Here is a 19,644-nt window from a genome sequence, read left to right on the forward strand (position 1 = left end):
ATGTGAGTGTTGCAGAGATGGGAAGTGGAGTGGACATCATTTTTCTCTTAAATGAAGCTTGGATTTGGAGAATTCCCATTCCATTCCTGGGAATTGTTTTGTGACATCTTATGAGCCAACTTGTTTATAGTGGCATGAATTTTGGTAGATGTTAAACTCTTGAAAGTATTTGGCCTCTGTGGAAGCAAGTAGTCTTAGAAGGGTGTTTTCCATAGCTATTCCATCTGCGGTTATTGAAGGCGGGTATAATAAAATCCCCTACCTAGAAAGGACCTAGGAGAGGTTGAGTCTGTAGAGCATATGTTCTTTAGCTGTCCATTTTATAGGGAGGCTCATCTTAGATTTATTACCCCATTACTTAATATGATCCCTCGGCATATAACCACCAACAAAGCAAGGCTTCACTGGTTTTTATCTGATAAAAATGTTACAATTACATGTTAAGTTGTTGAATTCAGTGCACTGATTCTTAAACTATGGGAGTTGCATCTTAAAAATTCATAATTCTTTTTTAAATTGTATCTTCTCTTTGATCAATTAGTATGCTGGTCTTAGGACCGTAATATAATTGAAGATGATGATGTAGCTGAGTAATCACCATTTTGATACAGTAGGATCTTATTTGTGAGCCATTTGTGCTACACTAAAGGAATTAGAGCTACTTCATGCTGTATGAATTAATCATGTATTTCTTTAGTAAAATATGTATATCTTCCCTTTCCTAATGGTTCGGGGGGGAGGGGGGGAGGGTTACAAATCACAATTTAAAATGACAATTTAAAACTTACAAAAGAAAGCCCAAATCCTCCCCACATATGACATTTTTCAGTATCAAGCATATAAAACTATAGATGCTGTTCCTATATGTCTGTGAGGAGCAGTCCTGGTCATGGATCTCTGGGCACGTACACTGCCATCTAACCACTGGCTCAGTAAATTATTCTCAGGATCATCAAAATGGGAATCTAATTACAGAAATTATGCAGTGATGCAACTGCAAGGGTGCCACGGAAGCATTCTTGAGGAGCACAGCACATGCTTGGTGAAGGTGGGCACAATGATGAGTCAACAAGGGGTGCCACCGGAGCCTGCGAACCCTGGCCAAGGCTCTGGAATAAGCTATCAGTGAAGTTGTATCGTAGTGATTCCTTACTCAGATGAAGATGGGCAAGTAGGTAAAGGTAGTCCCCTGTGCAATTCCCAGAAATGGAATTGGGGGGACGTCGCATCACGACGTTTTCTTAGCAGACTTTTTACGGGGTGGTTTGCCATTGCCTTCCCCAATCATCTACTCTTTACCCCCAGGAAACTGGGTACTCATTTTACCGACGTCAGAAGGATGGAAGGCTGAGTCAGCCTTGAGCCAGCTACCTGAACCCAACTTCCACCAGGATTGAACTCAGGTTGTGAGCAGAGCTTAGGCTGCAGTACTGCCACTTACTGTTCTGCGCCACGGGGCTCTTTTTTGGTGGCGTAGATCCTGGGCAGAGACCACCATTTTAAGCAAACATTTTTGCGACTGAATTGGTGAATTGGTGAATTGGTTGTTTGCGGGTCTTGTGCCTGCTGCTTTTTGTTATATGCTTTTGTAGAGATGTTTACAAGATCTAGCTATGCCGAATTTCTCTCTAAATTTTGGGATTCTGTATTATGAGAAATGTTTACCAGAGTACAACTCATGAAACCAGAGACTGGGCTTGTTCTAGAATTGTTTTCACAGAATGAGCCCATAAATACAAATAAAAATAATCTGCAAAACTAGCTCTCGGTGTGGTGCAAAATCTGTTAATGATCATTATTCCTTCTATATTATACCATGTGAAACTTCAACTTCTGTAACATAGAAACAGAAATCAGGTCACTGTTCAAATCTAGTCCTTTCTGGTAGAATACTAAAAAAACCTCTTAAAATGCCTTTTGGTATAGAAAAGGTAATTTAAAGGGAGGTTCTTTATTGGTTTAAATCCTGTCACTCCACTCACTCATGTCTGAAAGTTTCCTCCAGTGGACGCCCAAGCATTATTCCACTACTCCTGAGGTTAGAGGAAGCTTTCAGATATGGCTGAGTGAAACTGTAGGATACAAGTCAGTGGTTTGGATTCGGCACAAATTTTCTTCTAGTGCTAGAGCTCTTGCACAAGTGAAAACAGGGGCAGCGCCAGGGTTTCTGGTGCCCACGCCTGCCCCTATGTGCATATGCACATAGTGTGCGCGCCCCCGCCCCCCAGACTGCATGATGATGTCACTACATTATGACGTCATCACGCAGCAAGCTGGCCCCATTGACTGGCAGGTGTCTGGGACAGTACGTGGAGGCTGCCTGCACTCCCAGTTGGGTGCGGCAGGTGGTTAGGGAGGTTCCAAACACCAGCCTGGATGCCTGCCGTGCCTGGCCCACGGCTGCTGCACCCGGCCGGGGGTGTGTGTTGGTGGTGGCAGCAGTGGCGGCAGCACGGGGCTGGCCGGCTGCAGCAGCTGCAGGCCAGGCACACCAGCTCCGTGGTGCATGCCTCCACCCCAGCACCCCCTCCAGCACCCCCTCCGGTGCCTCAGCACCCATGGCACCCACCTCACCACCTCAATGGTGGCACCAGCCTTGAGTGGAAATGCAAGAAAAAGTCTGCAATAGCTGCTTGCATGAAGTCAGACTTGTTCTGCCCAAACATTCATTTCTTCTTGCACAAGATCTTGTGTAACCAATTTGGGGGTTGTATCACAAAGAGCAAGGAAAGTGCTAAGAGCTACACAAGATCTTTTGCAAGTGGAACTTCTCTAAGTTCATTTCTGTTTCTGTTTGTGCATCGCTGGGTCCAAGGTGTTATCTTTAGCTTTTATGTTACAGCTCACAATTGTGCTCTCTTGCAACACACAACCCCACCCAAATTCATAGGCACCCCCACCAACTAGGCTTGCCAGCCTCCAGGTGGTGGCTGGAGATCTTCCGGAATTACACCTGATCTCCAGGTGACAGAGATCCATTCCCCTGGAGAAAATGGCTGCTTTGGAGGGTGGACTCTATGGCATTATATTATTCTGATGCTCCTCCCCTCCCCAAACCCCACCCTCTCCAGGCTCCACTCCCAAAATCTCCAGGAATTTCCCAACCTGGACCTGGCAACCCTACCTCCAACACTATCCCTTTGTGTGAGAAAACAAAATTTGAAAAAAAATTACAATATATTATTCAGTACCCAAGGTTTTACCTCCTTTAATATCGAACAATATATTTTAATTTTCAAGTATTTAAAGTTGCTCACGAGTGCTATCGTGCCCCTTCCCTAGCAGTAACTTTAGTGTCCTTCCTGTTTGCCAGTGAAAGCAACAGTGGACCATCCCCCACCCTGCCAAGCTTCTATAGCTGAGGTGTGATTTGTTTGTGTATTACAAGAACTAGACAGCTTTTTGTCTGGGCGATGAGTCATCCCTACCTCAATTGTTTTGAGTTTAGCCAGAAAAAGGCACAGTAACCTCTGAGCACGGATAAAATACAGACCCATTTATAGTAAACTATAAGGGAAATTTTGGGTTGCAGCAGGGCATTTCTTCAGAAATTGGCAGCCCGAACATGCCCTGTTGCCCTCCCCCCACCTATTGGTGACTGGGGCAGTTCAATTTTTTAGCTCACACACCATCACATTTTTTTTAACTTAAATGAGGGCTGGATTCACCACACTTGGGCCGGTGAGGAAGAAGAGGCACAGCAATGGCCTGCTTTTCTCTGTGTGGGCCTGGGCGGAGTGTAGTTGGTGATAGGTTACCAGGTACAGCTTGGGAAATTCCTGGAGATTTTGGGGGTGGAGCCTGGAGAGGGCGGGGTTTGGGGAGGGGAGGCACCTCAGAATGGTATAATGCCATAGAGTTCACAATCCAAAGCTGCCATTTTCTCCAGGGGAACTGATCTCTGTCACCTGGAGATCAGTTGTATTTCCGGAAGATCTCCAGCCACCACCTGGAGGCTTACAACCAAAGCCAAAAGGGAAGCCCCCGGGGGCTACAAGACATGCAACAACAGCAACCGGAGGACGCCACAACAGTAATAGTTGTATAATAATTTATAATAAAGTGCAAAAGTGCAATGGTGTACAAACAAGGTACAAAAATTCAAAAGATGCAATAATTACAATGAATACGGAACAGCAGTCTGTCGCCAAGGAAATTAATTTTACAACCATACAATGATGGGCTCAACTGGAGGTGGAGAGTGCAGAAAGGAAGGGTTGGAGAGAAACAGTCCAGAAGATCACGCCAAGAGTAAAAGGGACCACGCTAGCCGACGGGCTAAAGCTTCCATTTACAATTCCCGTTTCGGAGCTTCTTCTTCCAGGGCTAGTCTCTAAGGGTTGTTAAATACAATATAATAATAAATAATCGCTGGTAAACCACATTCCTACATGTACCCCCCAACTGTAAACATATATAACAATAAATACTCACTATCCGTAACCAACACTCCTCACACACCCACCAGTACAGAGCAGAAATTCAATCGACAGGTGTAAGAGCTCAACGACACACCCCTCCATTTATACTCACTCTCCTGGGTCACCGAGTCATACAGAATTAAAGGGCTCGTACCACACTGGACTACAAGTATACAACCATACAACGAAAATAACGAAAACAAAGCTAGACACTCACAAAGAACTGGACCACCGGTAATTCATTAGCCAAGAAAGCAGGTATAGTCAATAGAGAGGTTCAACCCCCCTGGGCTCATGCTCTGGAGGGCGAAGATCCATTTCGACTCGGATCGTAAAAGGTTGGTGGTGCAACCAGCATCCAACACCTCCAGTACCGAGACAGACAACTCCCTGGGATCATTATGGCAAGATATAAAATGTTCAACTAAGGGGGCCTCCCTAACTTGATTTTTAATTCTAGACAGGTGCTCCTGTATCCGGACACGTAGCTGCCGTGTGGTGCTGCCAACATAATTGAGGCCACACCCGCATTGAATGATGTATACCACATTGGGAGATTTGCATGTGGAAAATTTAATCGGGAGAGTTCTCCTGGGGGTTATTAAGCTCGATAAGTCCACCATCAAATTGCAAACTGAACAGTCGCCACAAGGGAAATGTCCAGATGGAAGAGAACGACCAGGAGTTGATCTACTAAACTCTGATCTAACCAGAATGTCTTTAAGGCTTCTAGTTCTTCTAAGACCTGCTAGGGGGTATTGCTCACAGCCTGGGATCCCGCTCACCAAATGCCAATGTCTCCTAATAATTTTATTTATGGCACCCGTCATAGAAGTATATTCCATGGACCACTTGATTCTAGGGTCCCGCTGGCGGGGTCTCGGCTGTAAGAGTAATTCACGCGGAGTAGAAGCCGCTCTCCTAGTGGCTGGTCGTATAACCGCTGCTGGGTAGCCTCTTAAAGCAAAACTAGCCTCCATTGCTCGGCAGTGCAGATTAAAGTCAAAGAGATTGGTGGAATTCCGTCTGACTCTTAAAAATTGACCAATGGGGATATTATTTTTCAAACGTCTAGGATGAAACGAGTCATAATGTAAATAGGAATTCCTATCCGTTGGTTTAACAAAAGGCCGCACCCCAAGCGAGCCAGGTGTGCGTTTGTATATGGTGACATCTAAGTAATTAATACAACTCATACTCCCAACCCAGGAAAACTCAATGTCCGGGTCAAGAGTATTAAGCCAGTGTCCGAATTCTTCCGCGGGGGAGGGGGAGTCAAGAATGGCTATGACGTCATCAATGTATCGTTTGTAGAAAACAATGAACTTCTTAAAGGGGTTGGACTCAGAAAAAACGTGTTGCTGTTCCAAACGTGACATATAAAGATTGGCAATGCTAGGGGCCGCAGCACACCCCATTGCCACGCCTTTGACCTGGTAGTAATATGTATGGTCAAACCTGAAATAATTTTTTTTCAAGAATAATATCCAAAAGGCTAAGCAAGAATGGGGTGGAGGGACTCTGTACAGTCCGTGACCAAAGTGCGGTTTCCACCACGGCTCTGGCGCCCTCATGCGGTATAGATGTATACAGGGACCTGACGTCTAAGGTCATCAAATATGCTGTCTCAGGCACCTTTAAAGGTTCCAAAAGGGATATAAGGGACATGGTGTCCTTAAGGTAAGCCGCAGTTTCAATTACCAAGGGCTGGAGGAAAAAATCAATGTAAATAGATAGAGGCTCCAAAACGGAATTGGACCCTGATATTATTGGTCTGCCGGGAGGCGGACGCCCCGGTTTGTGTACCTTAGGTAGAATGTAAAAAACCGGGGTACGGGGTTGTTTGTTAATTAAAGCTTCATAGGTTTTCTGATCGATCTCATTAGAGAGTAAACCTTCGTCCAACACAATCTTAATGATCCGTTGGATATGCGCTAAAGGGTTGCTAGGGATCCGTTGGTAATCAGTGTGGATGTTAAGCTGACGTTCAGCCTCCTGCACGTAATGGACGGTGTCTTGAACTACCACACCGCCCCCCTTGTCGGCAGCCTTAATTACAATGGCATCGTCGTCCCTCAGGGACTGGAGGGCGAGCCATTCCTGTTTGGTCAAGTTATGATTACAATGAATTTTATTCTGTTCCATGCGGCCAATATCCCTGAGGACAACCTGCTCAAAGGAGTCGATCAATGGGTCCGAAATGGACGGGTGGGGTGTGTCGTTGAGCTCTTACACCTGTCGATTGAATTTCTGCTCTGTACTGGTGGGTGTGTGAGGAGTGTTGGTTACGGATAGTGAGTATTTATTGTTATATATGTTTACAGTTGGGGGGTACATGTAGGAATGTGGTTTACCAGCGATTATTTATTATTATATTGTATTTAACAACCCTTAGAGACTAGCCCTGGAAGAAGAAGCTCCGAAACGGGAATTGTAAATGGAAGCTTTAGCCCGTCGGCTAGCGTGGTCCCTTTTACTCTTGGCGTGATCTTCTGGACTGTTTCTCTCCAACCCTTCCTTTCTGCACTCTCCACCTCCAGTTGAGCCCATCATTGTATGGTTGTAAAATTAATTTCCTTGGCGACAGACTGCTGTTCCGTATTCATTGTAATTATTGCATCTTTTGAATTTTTGTACCTTGTTTGTACACCATTGCACTTTTGCACTTTATTATAAATTATTATACAACTATTACTGTTGTGGCGTCCTCCGGTTGCTGTTGTTGCATGTCTTGTAGCCCCCGGGGGCTTCCCTTTTGGCTTTGGTTGTAATCCTTAGGGATCATGGCTGATTTAGCCGAGACCTTTGCCTTCACGGCAGAGGAACGTGACCAAATACTATCTATTAACAAGTCTCTACTTGGGTCTACCACTTCGGTACCACTTGAGGATTGGTCTACCCTGGAGCAACTTGAAATGAAAAAATGTCGCTTGTCTCTTAACGCGGCCTCTTTAACGGATTATTCTGTTAACAAGTTCATCCCGAGGGGCTTGCGCGTCCACAAGCCCCTGGGGATGTTTAAAGACAACGCGGATTTTAAGACCCGTTGGGCAGCGATCCTTAATAAGTGTTCTTTCGATCTAATGTTACTTCTTATTCAAACTTCTAATGTTGAATTGGAAAAAATAAAGCTGGACACAGCAAAGATGGAGGATGATTTAAAATCTAAGGTTACTCTTGAGGAGTTTAACCGTAAGAAAGCCGAATTGGATCAATGCATTGCTGACAGCAAAGAGCGTTTGAAAGCAATTAAACTCAAGAAATTTGAAAGGGACAGAAAGGATTACACCACCGGGCGTATCTATCAGTGGAGGGATGATATTTCTGTGAAACCCCGCATGAGGGTGACATGGGCCAGTAGTTTACAACAGGGATCTGAATATGAGACCACTGAACCGTCCGAGACAGACACCTCCGGAGATGAAGGGTCTAGTATTAGGACACTAAGGAACCGGGAGATTCCTCGCCAGCCGGGGGGTCATTTTTTAGGGAAGCCTTCGTCCCGGTTCAAACGGAACAACAGAACCCGGACTTGATATTTAACTTGTCATCGAGAGTTTTGACAGACCTTGAGAAAACTGTTCTAAATAAGGGGCTGGGCTTTGTTCCAGCTCCACGTTATGATGCTTTCCATATGCGTGTAGATTTCTTTAAATTGATCAGACTTATTAAATTAAGAAGGTTTTTTGACAATGTTCGGGACCCGGCACCTACCACCGGGATTAGGGCCAGATCTACGTTTTGTCCGTCCATTTCGGACCCATTGATCGACTCCTTTGAGCAGGTTGTCCTCAGGGATATTGGCCGCATGGAACAGAATAAAATTCATTGTAATCATAACTTGACCAAACAGGAATGGCTCGCCCTCCAGTCCCTGAGGGACGACGATGCCATTGTAATTAAGGCTGCCGACAAGGGGGGCGGTGTGGTAGTTCAAGACACCGTCCATTACGTGCAGGAGGCTGAACGTCAGCTTAACATCCACACTGATTACCAACGGATCCCTAGCAACCCTTTAGCGCATATCCAACGGATCATTAAGATTGTGTTGGACGAAGGTTTACTCTCTAATGAGATTGATCAGAAAACCTATGAAGCTTTAATTAACAAACAACCCCGTACCCCGGTTTTTTACATTCTACCTAAGGTACACAAACCGGGGCGTCCGCCTCCCGGCAGACCAATAATATCAGGGTCCAATTCCGTTTTGGAGCCTCTATCTATTTACATTGATTTTTTCCTCCAGCCCTTGGTAATTGAAACTGCGGCTTACCTTAAGGACACCATGTCCCTTATATCCCTTTTGGAACCTTTAAAGGTGCCTGAGACAGCATATTTGATGACCTTAGACGTCAGGTCCCTGTATACATCTATACCGCATGAGGGCGCCAGAGCCGTGGTGGAAACCGCACTTTGGTCACGGACTGTACAGAGTCCCTCCACCCCATTCTTGCTTAGCCTTTTGGATATTATTCTTGAAAAAAAATTATTTCAGGTTTGACCATACATATTACTACCAGGTCAAAGGCGTGGCAATGGGGTGTGCTGCGGCCCCTAGCATTGCCAATCTTTATATGTCACGTTTGGAACAGCAACACGTTTTTTCTGAGTCCAACCCCTTTAAGAAGTTCATTGTTTTCTACAAACGATACATTGATGACGTCATAGCCATTCTTGACTCCCCCTCCCCCGCGGAAGAATTCGGACACTGGCTTAATACTCTTGACCCGGACATTGAGTTTTCCTGGGTTGGGAGTATGAGTTGTATTAATTACTTAGATGTCACCATATACAAACGCACACCTGGCTCGCTTGGGGTGCGGCCTTTTGTTAAACCAACGGATAGGAATTCCTATTTACATTATGACTCGTTTCATCCTAGACGTTTGAAAAATAATATCCCCATTGGTCAATTTTTAAGAGTCAGACGGAATTCCACCAATCTCTTTGACTTTAATCTGCACTGCCGAGCAATGGAGGCTAGTTTTGCTTTAAGAGGCTACCCAGCAGCGGTTATACGACCAGCCACTAGGAGAGCGGCTTCTACTCCGCGTGAATTACTCTTACAGCCGAGACCCCGCCAGCGGGACCCTAGAATCAAGTGGTCCATGGAATATACTTCTATGACGGGCGCCATAAATAAAATTATTAGGAGACATTGGCATTTGGTGAGCGGGATCCCAGGCTGTGAGCAATACCCCCTAGCAGGTCTTAGAAGAACTAGAAGCCTTAAAGACATTCTGGTTAGATCAGAGTTTAGTAGATCAACTCCTGGTCGTTCTCTTCCATCTGGACATTTCCCTTGTGGCGACTGTTCAGTTTGCAATTTGATGGTGGACTTATCGAGCTTAATAACCCCCAGGAGAACTCTCCCGATTAAATTTTCCACATGCAAATCTCCCAATGTGGTATACATCATTCAATGCGGGTGTGGCCTCAATTATGTTGGCAGCACCACACGGCAGCTACGTGTCCGGATACAGGAGCACCTGTCTAGAATTAAAAATCAAGTTAGGGAGGCCCCCTTAGTTGAACATTTTATATCTTGCCATAATGATCCCAGGGAGTTGTCTGTCTCGGTACTGGAGGTGTTGGATGCTGGTTGCACCACCAACCTTTTACGATCCGAGTCGAAATGGATCTTCGCCCTCCAGAGCATGAGCCCAGGGGGTTTGAACCTCTCTATTGACTATACCTGCTTTCTTGGCTAATGAATTACCGGTGGTCCAGTTCTTTGTGAGTGTCTAGCTTTGTTTTCGTTATTTTCGTTGTATGGTTGTATACTTGTAGTCCAGTGTGGTACGATCCCTTTAATTCTGTATGACTCGGTGACCCAGGAGAGTGAGTATAAATGGAGGGGTGTGTCGTTGAGCTCTTACACCTGTCGATTGAATTTCTGCTCTGTACTGGTGGGTGTGTGAGGAGTGTTGGTTACGGATAGTGAGTATTTATTGTTATATATGTTTACAGTTGGGGGGTACATGTAGGAATGTGGTTTACCAGCGATTATTTATTATTATATTGTATTTAACAACCCTTAGAGACTAGCCCTGGAAGAAGAAGCTCCGAAACGGGAATTGTAAATGGAAGCTTTAGCCCGTCGGCTAGCGTGGTCCCTTTTACTCTTGGCGTGATCTTCTGGACTGTTTCTCTCCAACCCTTCCTTTCTGCACTCTCCACCTCCAGTTGAGCCCATCATTGTATGGTTGTAAAATTAATTTCCTTGGCGACAGACTGCTGTTCCGTATTCATTGTAATTATTGCATCTTTTGAATTTTTGTACCTTGTTTGTACACCATTGCACTTTTGCACTTTATTATAAATTATTATACAACTATTACTGTTGTGGCGTCCTCTGGTTGCTGTTGTTGCACCACCTGGAGGCTGGCAACCCTAGTTGGTGAGGAAGAGCATGGTGTTACTTTTTCCCTACCATCTGGCTCTTCAACCTGTAGCAGGGTTTCGTGTTCCCAAGAATTGAGACCAGACAGAATCTTCAGGAAGGAATGATGTTTATTGCCGGCAGAGCTCAGTGTGACTAGTGTCACAAAGAACTGAGCTCCAGTATAAGGAAGCAACCTCTCTGATATAGCACAGCTTACAGTTACGTCACAGAAGGTGGTCATTCACTAGCTAACGGTTATAATTTGTTTATCATTATCTAGCTCTATCATCAAGATCATTGCCCCAGACATGACCTTTTCTTGATGTGGCGTAAATTCAGACAAATTCTCCTAAATCATCAGTCTTATCTTTCAAGCAGTCTATTCTAAGATACACAATGCCATAACTTCCCCTTTTCCCAGGCTACAGGCTTCCTGTTTTAACAGTATCTAGCTGAGTCAACCTCACAGCTATATTTTACTTTGAAGAAGGATTTTCTTTAATCTTTCTAAATGTTAGTTAATCAGAACAATATTATAACACTTATTAGTTAATAATCAATATAATATAAAACATTTTCCTTGAGGCCTGCTACAAACCCTCAAGGAGAAGGCGGGAGGGGACATGGGAGCAGGAGAGGGCATGGTGGTGGAAGGGGGCCCCTTTCCAGGGCTGTTTTAAACTCCCATTCTGCCCACACTTTGGGATAGGGTTGCCAGGTGTCTGTTTTTTTAGTGGATTGTCTGGAAGAAACGTGGCTAAAATAACAGACATCTGAATTTCCGGTATTTTTGTGTGGGAGGGAGGAGTTGCCAGCTGGCCTGCTTGCTCATCTGGCCTTCTGTGAGCCAGGGGAAAGGTCAGCCAGCCCAGCTTTCTATGTGCCAGAGAAGTGGATGGACGGCCTACTCGCTCGACCGATCACTCGCTCAGCCTTCTGTGCACCAGGCAAGTGGCTGACTGGCTCACTCACTCACCCAGCCTTCTGCGAGCTGGGGAAGAGGCCAGCAGGCCCATCCTCTTGCCCAGTCCCCACATGCCAGTGATGATGCTCCAAGTGAGTTCAACGGCCCTGTCTGGGTTTTTTGTGAAGGCCCTCTGGCAACCATACTTTGAGAGGAACCTTGACTAGTCTTGCCAGGTCCTGCTTTTTATGGGGGATCCCCTGCCAGCAATGCATGCTTCTTGCTGCTGCTCAGCTGGGCAACATGAGAAAAATGGCAGAAAAATGGGTTTCTTCCAGCTGGGGCCTAAAGGTCTAGAATTACAATTGATCACCAGATGACAGCGATTCTTCCCTTGAAGAAAATGACTACTTTGAAGAGTGAACTCTATGGCATTATAACCTGCTGAGCTCCCTCCCCAAACCCCACCCTCTGCAGGATCCACCCCCCCCCCCCAAATCTCCAGGTATTTCCCAACACGGACGTGGCAACTAAAAAATGGAGTGGTAACGGACAGTGTCCCAATGCTCTCATGTCACTCTCTCAGTGTCAATGCTCTGATTGACACTCTCTCAGGGCCAAGCTACACATGACGAATGACACTTGAACGGCAAGTATATTTCTCCCTGTTCATTTGCCCTCCACTCAATCCACTTGCCGTTCAAGTGTCTTTCATCATGTGTAGCTTGGCCCACAGTGTCAATGCTCTGAGGACATAAAACCATCAGTTAGTAGGTGATGTAAAGAACCATCAGTTAGTAGGTGATGTGAAAGACTTCTACCATAAACCCTGGTGTGCCACTGCCAATCAGAAGGGATAATACTGACTCATGTCTTTAATGTGTACTTTCACCTTCATGTGTACTTTAGTCTGAACAGGAGGGCGCTGGGATCACCCAGTCCGTCTCTCAGCTTGGGCTCAATTCATAGGCTCTTACCATGGTGATATTCTTCTTGAGTTAACACTGCAGGAATCTGTGCATCCCCACAGAATTAGAATACACGTTTAAAATTTGCCTGAGGACTGCCCCGCCCTGCCTGAAAATAATATCACGGGCGACTTAGGACCTAACTAGATGAGTTGATAAGATATGAAATCTTCGCAATGCTTTTCAAATCGTAACATCAGTTGAGAAGGACACCTGTTTGGACCAGGTAAACACAGGTGTGGTGGAGAGTGCCATCAAGTCATAGCTGACTTATGGTGACTCCTGGTGTGGTTTTTCATGGCAAGAGACTAAGAGAGGTGGTTTGCCATTACCTGCCTCTGCAACCGTGGTCTTCGTTGGAGGTCTCCCATCCCATTACTAACCAAGACTAACCTTGCTTAGCTTCCGAGATCTGATGAGGTTGGGCTTGCCTGGGCTATTCAAGTCCCAGTAAACATGTGTAGTGGTTTAATTTTACAGGGATTCCAAGGATTCATTAAGTACAACTGACACCCCCCCCCCACACACACACTATCATTAGCTTTGGAAGAAAAAAAAAGAGAGATGTGCCTTCTGAGAGCTTATAGCACTGTTTATGAGGTGGTCAGTTTTGGTTTGCGAAATCACAAAGGAGAAGAAGGATTAAACCATTCCTTCTCCTGCCTGAACACCTTCAATTAGGGATCCTGTTCCTCCAGTGGGGGCAGGGGATCCCCTGCTCCAGCCTGTGCCCCCCACCTCTTACCTGGCTGGCAGGGTGGGGGATGTGGAAACGGGTCTGGGAACCCTGCAGTGCTATCCCGTGATTTAATTCCTAGTGCAATGAGAAAGCAATGGATCATACAGGAGCTGATTTGATAAAAAGTGGCCCGCAGTCTTGTGTTTGGGGCTGATTTTTATCATATCAGCCCTGCATATGATATGACCCATCACTTCCATGTCATGCCAGGAATGACATTATTGCTGGTGTGATGAGGAAATGCTCCAGAACACATACTGCATGCACGCACACATGCACACACAAGGTAAGTCCTCCTGGTGCGCCCCCAACCCCCTCCGCCCCCTAGTTTCAAGCCCAGGGAACCTGACAACCCTCCCTCCAATTCAAACAGTGGTTACTGTTTTGAAAATTCCAGGAAGAGCCATTCGCAGGTCTCCCAGCATTTTCTCTAGCTAGGACTTTGAGTGGAACTACAAGTGAGGCCTGACACAGGTTGGACACTTGCCAGCTTCCCTCAAGTTTTGATGGGAAATGTAGGCAGCTTGGCGGAATGTTGGACAAGTGACAGTTGAAAAGTCCATTGGACTGCCGTCGGAGAGCGAAGCTGCAAGACTAGGATGCCTACATTTCCCATCAAAACTTGAGGGAAGCTGACAAGTGTCCAACCTGTTCCTTTTGTCACTTGTAGTTCCACTCTTTGACAGCTGTTCTCTTTCCTTTACTTAAAGATATAAGTGATCTGTGCTCATATCTCTCCTCCCCCATCTCATTAGGTTTTATGACCAGGAGACGTCATTAATTATTTTTAGGAAAACAAATAAAATCTCACTGCCACCTGTGGGTAATCTTGAGGGAAGAAGGTTCGTGAAACGACATGCGATGGAGGTGTGACTTCATAATATAAAGACTCTGTTTCAACAATCCAGGAGAGTTGATTGAATCTTGGAATAGCAGGGCAGAACATAGCATACAAAGGAAGGGTTATAAATGCTACAGCTTCTGGTCCTAGACTCTTGTAGATCTGCTAGAATTTGCTGCTAGCAGCTGGGAGATCCAAGTTCGCCTCTCCATTCTGCCGTAGAAGTTTGCTGGGAGACCTTAGGCCAATTACATATTCTCAGCTTCTTTGAAATTCATTTAAGGAGATGAGAAGGGAATGGCTTGGTGTTCTTCTATCAGCTCAGCATTATGGATGAGAGTGGTGGCCATCCAATGATGAAGAACAAGGATATGGAAGTGCTGCAAAGGACTGAAGCACAAATTAAAGGTAACTTCAGTTGGCTATGGAACATCCACCTTGCATCAAGTGCAAAGGTATGATATTTAGAATTTGTTAGATTTGTTAGATGCTTTATATAACAATGCCTTGTATTAAGTTAGATTACTGGTCCATCTAGCCCAGTACTATCTGTCCTGACTGAAAATAGCTCATCAGAGTCTCAGACAGAATTAACATTCATTGTTAGCTCAGCTATCTTGAGATCCTGGCCGTCGTCATATGGGCTTTTATTTAGCACTAAAATGGCGCTATTTCCCGGCAAATACCCACCTTATTCCAACACTGTAGCGATTTTCTCTCTTCTGCTTTGTGCTTGATAGTCGTGCTATTTTGTGCCTCAGTGTGAATGCCTCACATCGATGTATTTCGCCTCACAACGCCCTATGCCCTCCCTTCAATCCTAGAATCCATTTCTTCCCTCAACTCCCCTTTTAAAAATTTTATTATGTCCTTATAATGCCATAACGACATAACACTATGCAAACTTTCTGCTGAAGTAAAAATGACTCAATCGCCATTGGAGAAAGATTAACCCAAAAACACACCACGATACAAATGTCCGTGTAAAGTTGTTTTCGTTTTTTTATTTTTTTAACATAACTCTGTTATTGCGACATAATGAATTTTTTTTTGTGTGCTGGAAAATTTTAAGAAATACCAAGAAAGGGAAAGACAGCCAAAATCCACCACGGAAACCCAAACAGAAATTTCCTCTGGGCCCTTTTTCACATTTTGTCTTTGGAAATGCGAGTTAAAAACTAATTTCTGTTTTGGAAAAGGCACAAAATATTCTCGCTCGTATCTAAATGGTGAAAGTTGAAATCTGTACCAAATTTTAAAAAGTATTCTTACTGGGGAGTGGCACTGGCTGCCGTCCTGCATTAATGTGCATTTTTTTCCTAATAGAAACTACAGAAAAGATAACACGTGACTTTACCTTGAGTTGAACAGCTGCGGTGGCATGCAAACGTCTTCTGCCTTTTGCATTTTGTAGTCTAATTGACATTGTTAAGGTGCCCCACCTTTCGCTGGCACAAGCAGATACCACATGAATGGAGTTTGAAAACCAAACAGAACTGTACTACATCATCGTGGGCTTCCCATACCCCCTCGAGCTACGATTCCCGTTGTTCTTCTTCTTTTTTCTCATTTACCTGCTGACAGTCTTAGGAAACCTTCTCATCCTCTTGGCCGTGGGATTCGAGCCCCGGCTGCACAGGCCCATGTACTGGTTCCTTTGCCACTTGTCCTTCTTGGACATGACTGTCTCTTCTGTGGTGGTACCCAAGGTGATTGCTGGATTCATAAGCGGTGGCAGGGTCATCACCTTTGGTGGGTGCATAGCCCAGTTGTTCTTCTTCCACTTCCTGGGCTGCACAGAATGCTTCCTGTACACCGTGATGGCCTATGACCGCTTCCTAGCTATCTGCAAGCCCCTCCATTACGGCACCCTCATGAACCGGAAAGTCTGCCTCTGCCTCTCCTTTGGAACATGGTTTGGCGGCTCGCTGCACTCTATGATACAGACCTCCCTGACCTTTCACTTGCCCTATGGCTGTGGGAACCAAGTGGGATATATTTTCTGCGACATCCCGGCGGTGTTGAAATTGGCCTGTGCGGACACATCGCTCAATGAGATGACGACCTTTGTGGACATTGGCTTCCTGGCCATCACTTGCTTCTGCCTCATCCTCACTTCCTATGTATACATCATCTCTGCCATCCTGAGAATCCGGAGTGCTGAGGGACGCCGCCGGGCCTTCTCCACTTGTGCTGCTCACATCACTGTAGTGGTAACTTACTACGTCCCCTTGGTGTTCATCTACCTGAGGCCAGATTCCCGGGACCCCCTGGATGGTGTGGTAGCTGTGTTCTACACCACTGTGACGCCACTCCTGAACCCAGTCATATACACCCTGAGGAACAAAGAGATGAAATCGGCTTTAAAGAAATTGTGGGTGAAGCAGACATCTTTGCAGGCAGAATAAATCAGTGCTCGGGTGACAAGGATTTTCATGTTCATCTGTTGTGAACATAAAAACAGACAACATGTCTGTTCCGTGGACAATACAAATGCATCCATTTGCCAATGGGACCTAGAATCTGGTCCATGGTGAATTTGTCCAAGTCCATTTATTTTTTTCTTAAAGGGTGAGGGGAATTGCAACTGACAACAAAGCTCAAGACAACGCTGGACTGAATCGAGACAAAGGCTTCCTGTCTCATTACCAACGCTAATTTCTCCACACCCGCTACCCCTCTGCATACCCCACCCTATATAATCACGCCTGCCTTTGTCATTCACCAGCTATTATCATTTGGCTTCTGTAATCACTCCACTCTCCAAGATATAAGAATAGATGGACACGCATTCTATAGCAGTACCTGAAGAAGTGAGCTGTGGCTCACAAAAGCTCATGCCCTACCACAATTTTTGTTAGTCTTATAGGTGCTACTGGACTCTTGCTCTTTTCCACTGATACAGACAGACTAACATGGCTACCCATCTTGATCTATTTCAAAACCAGTTAATTGCCACTCAGAAACTAAGAATTGAAAAGAAAAGGTAAAAACACAGTTAATGGTTTGTATCGAATCATTTGTTCTTGGATGACATCAAGAGTGTCCCCATATTCCTCTCCATTCCAGCAGCCCCTTCTGATCTCCGGAAAGATCATTCCTTTGATCATGGGACCGGAATATAGAAATAGCTATGCCCTGATTTGGAGGTAAAACAAAGGGATGAGATCTCCCCCTCTTCTCAGTACACTGGCAGAATAGAGTGCAGGACCGATTTCACCTCTTGACACTCTTCACTCCAGCACTGCTATTGGTCCACATGGGTCATGTAATGTTACCCCTGGAATGATATTTCTGGAGACTGGAAAGGGCTGCAGGGAGATGAATTTTGGGGAAATTCTTTGTTCTGAGCATGGATGGCTGGATGGGGGCTGACATTTCCACAGGTGGGATAAAAAGGGGAGAGGTAGAAAAACAGTCCAACGCCTGGGTTAAAAAGAACCATTTCTGCTGAGTGCCTGAAACTAAGGGCCAAGCTACAAGTGACGAACGACACTTGAACGGCAAGTGTATTTCTCCCTGTTCACTTGCTCTCCTCTAAATCCACTTGCCGTTCAAGTGTCATTCGTCACTTGTAGCTTGACCCTAAGAAGATCAAGTGCCACACAAGCAGCCAAGGAGAGGCCATTTCTATAGAAAAGGAGCCACCACAGAAAAGACCTTGAAAGCTTTTTTGACAGCGGACCAAAAAGGCCTTGGAACATGACCTGGTTTTAGGGGGCAGGCAGGTGCTTGTTGGAATAAGTAGTATTTTAAGCTCACAGGTACCATACCAGTTACAGCTTTAAAGGTAATGACCAGCACTTTGAATCGGGCCCAGAAGCCAGTAGGGACCATTGATCATATCTGCTTTTGAGCCTTGCTGCTAAGGATGAGCCACATACAAGGAAATTGAAGGGCTGCTCCTCAGAGAGAATTGGGTAAACTTGTCAAATGGTCTTCAATAAAAATAAATCATTTTTATTCTAAGAAATTCAATGAAACATTTTCTTTACGATTTCTTTTCCAAATGACTTGAACATTTTTCTGGTATTTGAACGTCATTTTATTTTTTGCCAAATTGCAGCATACAGAAAAAGGTAGGTTTCCTAATTTTAAAGAGTATAAAATGAACAAAGGAAAGGAGTGGGGGAGTTCTTCCATGTTCCCTACACAGATAGAAGATTCTATCTAGAAATCCTTGGTTGGGCTGCATACAAATCATTCTACAAGAAAATGTGCTCCACCAGACCAAAGATGGTTAGTCTCATGATCTTTGACAGGGTTGGTCGCCAGTCAAGGAGGAGAAGGAAGGAAGGAAGGAGAAGGAAAGTCATGCTTAGATTCACTTGTACCCAAGAATTGGGCCATTTCGGCACGTCCTTGTAGGGACGGCCCACTTACGGAACACCGGCAGCTTTTCCTCAGGAATCCAGATGTCTCCGTTTGCAAAATGGTTGCAGGATGTTTGATTGCAGGCTATTTGGTTTCTGTTCTTTCAGTGCCTTTTCTGAGACCACACTTTCCTGTGGTCCCAGAAAAAGGTGCCTGAAAAACGGAAACCAAATAGCCTGCAACTGTTTTGAAAACGGAGATGTCTGGATTCCTGGGGAAAAGCCGCCAGTGTTCCATGAGTGGGCTGTCCCTGTAAGGACATGCGGAAATGGCCCTGATCATCCTTGCCATATCTGTGACTACCAGTTGTCTGAGTGCAAAAGCGTTCTATGGGCACCGCTTACATAATGTAGGATTCCCTTCCACCCACACTGGATGTACAATTCCCTTCCACCCAATGCTTTAGCAATCTCGGGAGGAGAGGACTTGATTAGAATTCACAAAATGGAACGATAAACATTCGCATCTCCTGGTCATCATTAAATGCCAACATGTTACCCAAGATATCTTGACTTTCTGTTCACCATTGATGAGTCAGTGGAAGGGTATGGAGCTTTCAGAAACAGAGCACTGACTTTAAAGTCTCCCACTTTGGGGCATGTTCCCAAAAGTTTTATTATGAAGATGCTGGTCACAATCATGGTATGAGTCATCACAAGATAGGTTACTTTTTAAACAGTAGTTCTGATGTTATCATGGCATGTATTGTCGAAGGCTTTCACGGCCGGAGAACGATGGTTGTTGGGGGTTTTCCGGGCTGTATTGCCGTGGTCTTGGCATTGTAGTTCCTGACGTTTCGCCAGCAGCTGTGGCTGGCATCTTCAGAGGTGTAGCACCAAAAGATGGAGATCTCTCAGTGTCACTGAGAGATCTCCATCTTTTGGTGCTACACCTCTGAAGATGCCAGCCACAGCTGCTGGCGAAACGTCAGGAACTACAATGCCAAGACCACGGCAATACAGCCCGGAAAACCCCCAACAACCATTATCATGGCATGTCCAGAATCCCCGTT

At 45.2% G+C, this 19,644-nt stretch overlaps 1 protein-coding gene across 1 annotated transcript; it reads left to right on the plus strand.

Annotated features, from left to right (window-relative positions):
- Positions 1–15,730: 15,730 nt before the first annotated feature.
- Positions 15,731–18,626, plus strand: LOC129339798 (olfactory receptor 10G6-like). Its single transcript, XM_054994377.1, has 2 exons — positions 15,731–16,632; positions 18,521–18,626. Exons 1-2 carry the CDS (start codon positions 15,731–15,733, stop codon positions 18,624–18,626), a joined length of 1,008 nt encoding a protein of 335 aa, XP_054850352.1.
- The last annotated feature ends 1,018 nt before the right edge of the window (positions 18,627–19,644 follow it).

Source organism: Eublepharis macularius, chromosome 12 (genome assembly GCF_028583425.1).
Source record: "Eublepharis macularius isolate TG4126 chromosome 12, MPM_Emac_v1.0, whole genome shotgun sequence".
Classification (NCBI taxonomy): domain Eukaryota; kingdom Metazoa; phylum Chordata; class Lepidosauria; order Squamata; family Eublepharidae; genus Eublepharis; species Eublepharis macularius.

Coding starts and splice junctions, on each gene's coding strand:
- LOC129339798 (XM_054994377.1), top strand. CDS start 15,731: ATGGAGTTTGAAAACCAAACAGAACTGTACTACATCATCGTGGGCTTC. Junction 16,633..18,520: donor AAATCGGCTTTAAAGAAATT/GTGGGTGAAGCA, acceptor GATCTTTGACAG/GGTTGGTCGCCAGTCAAGGA.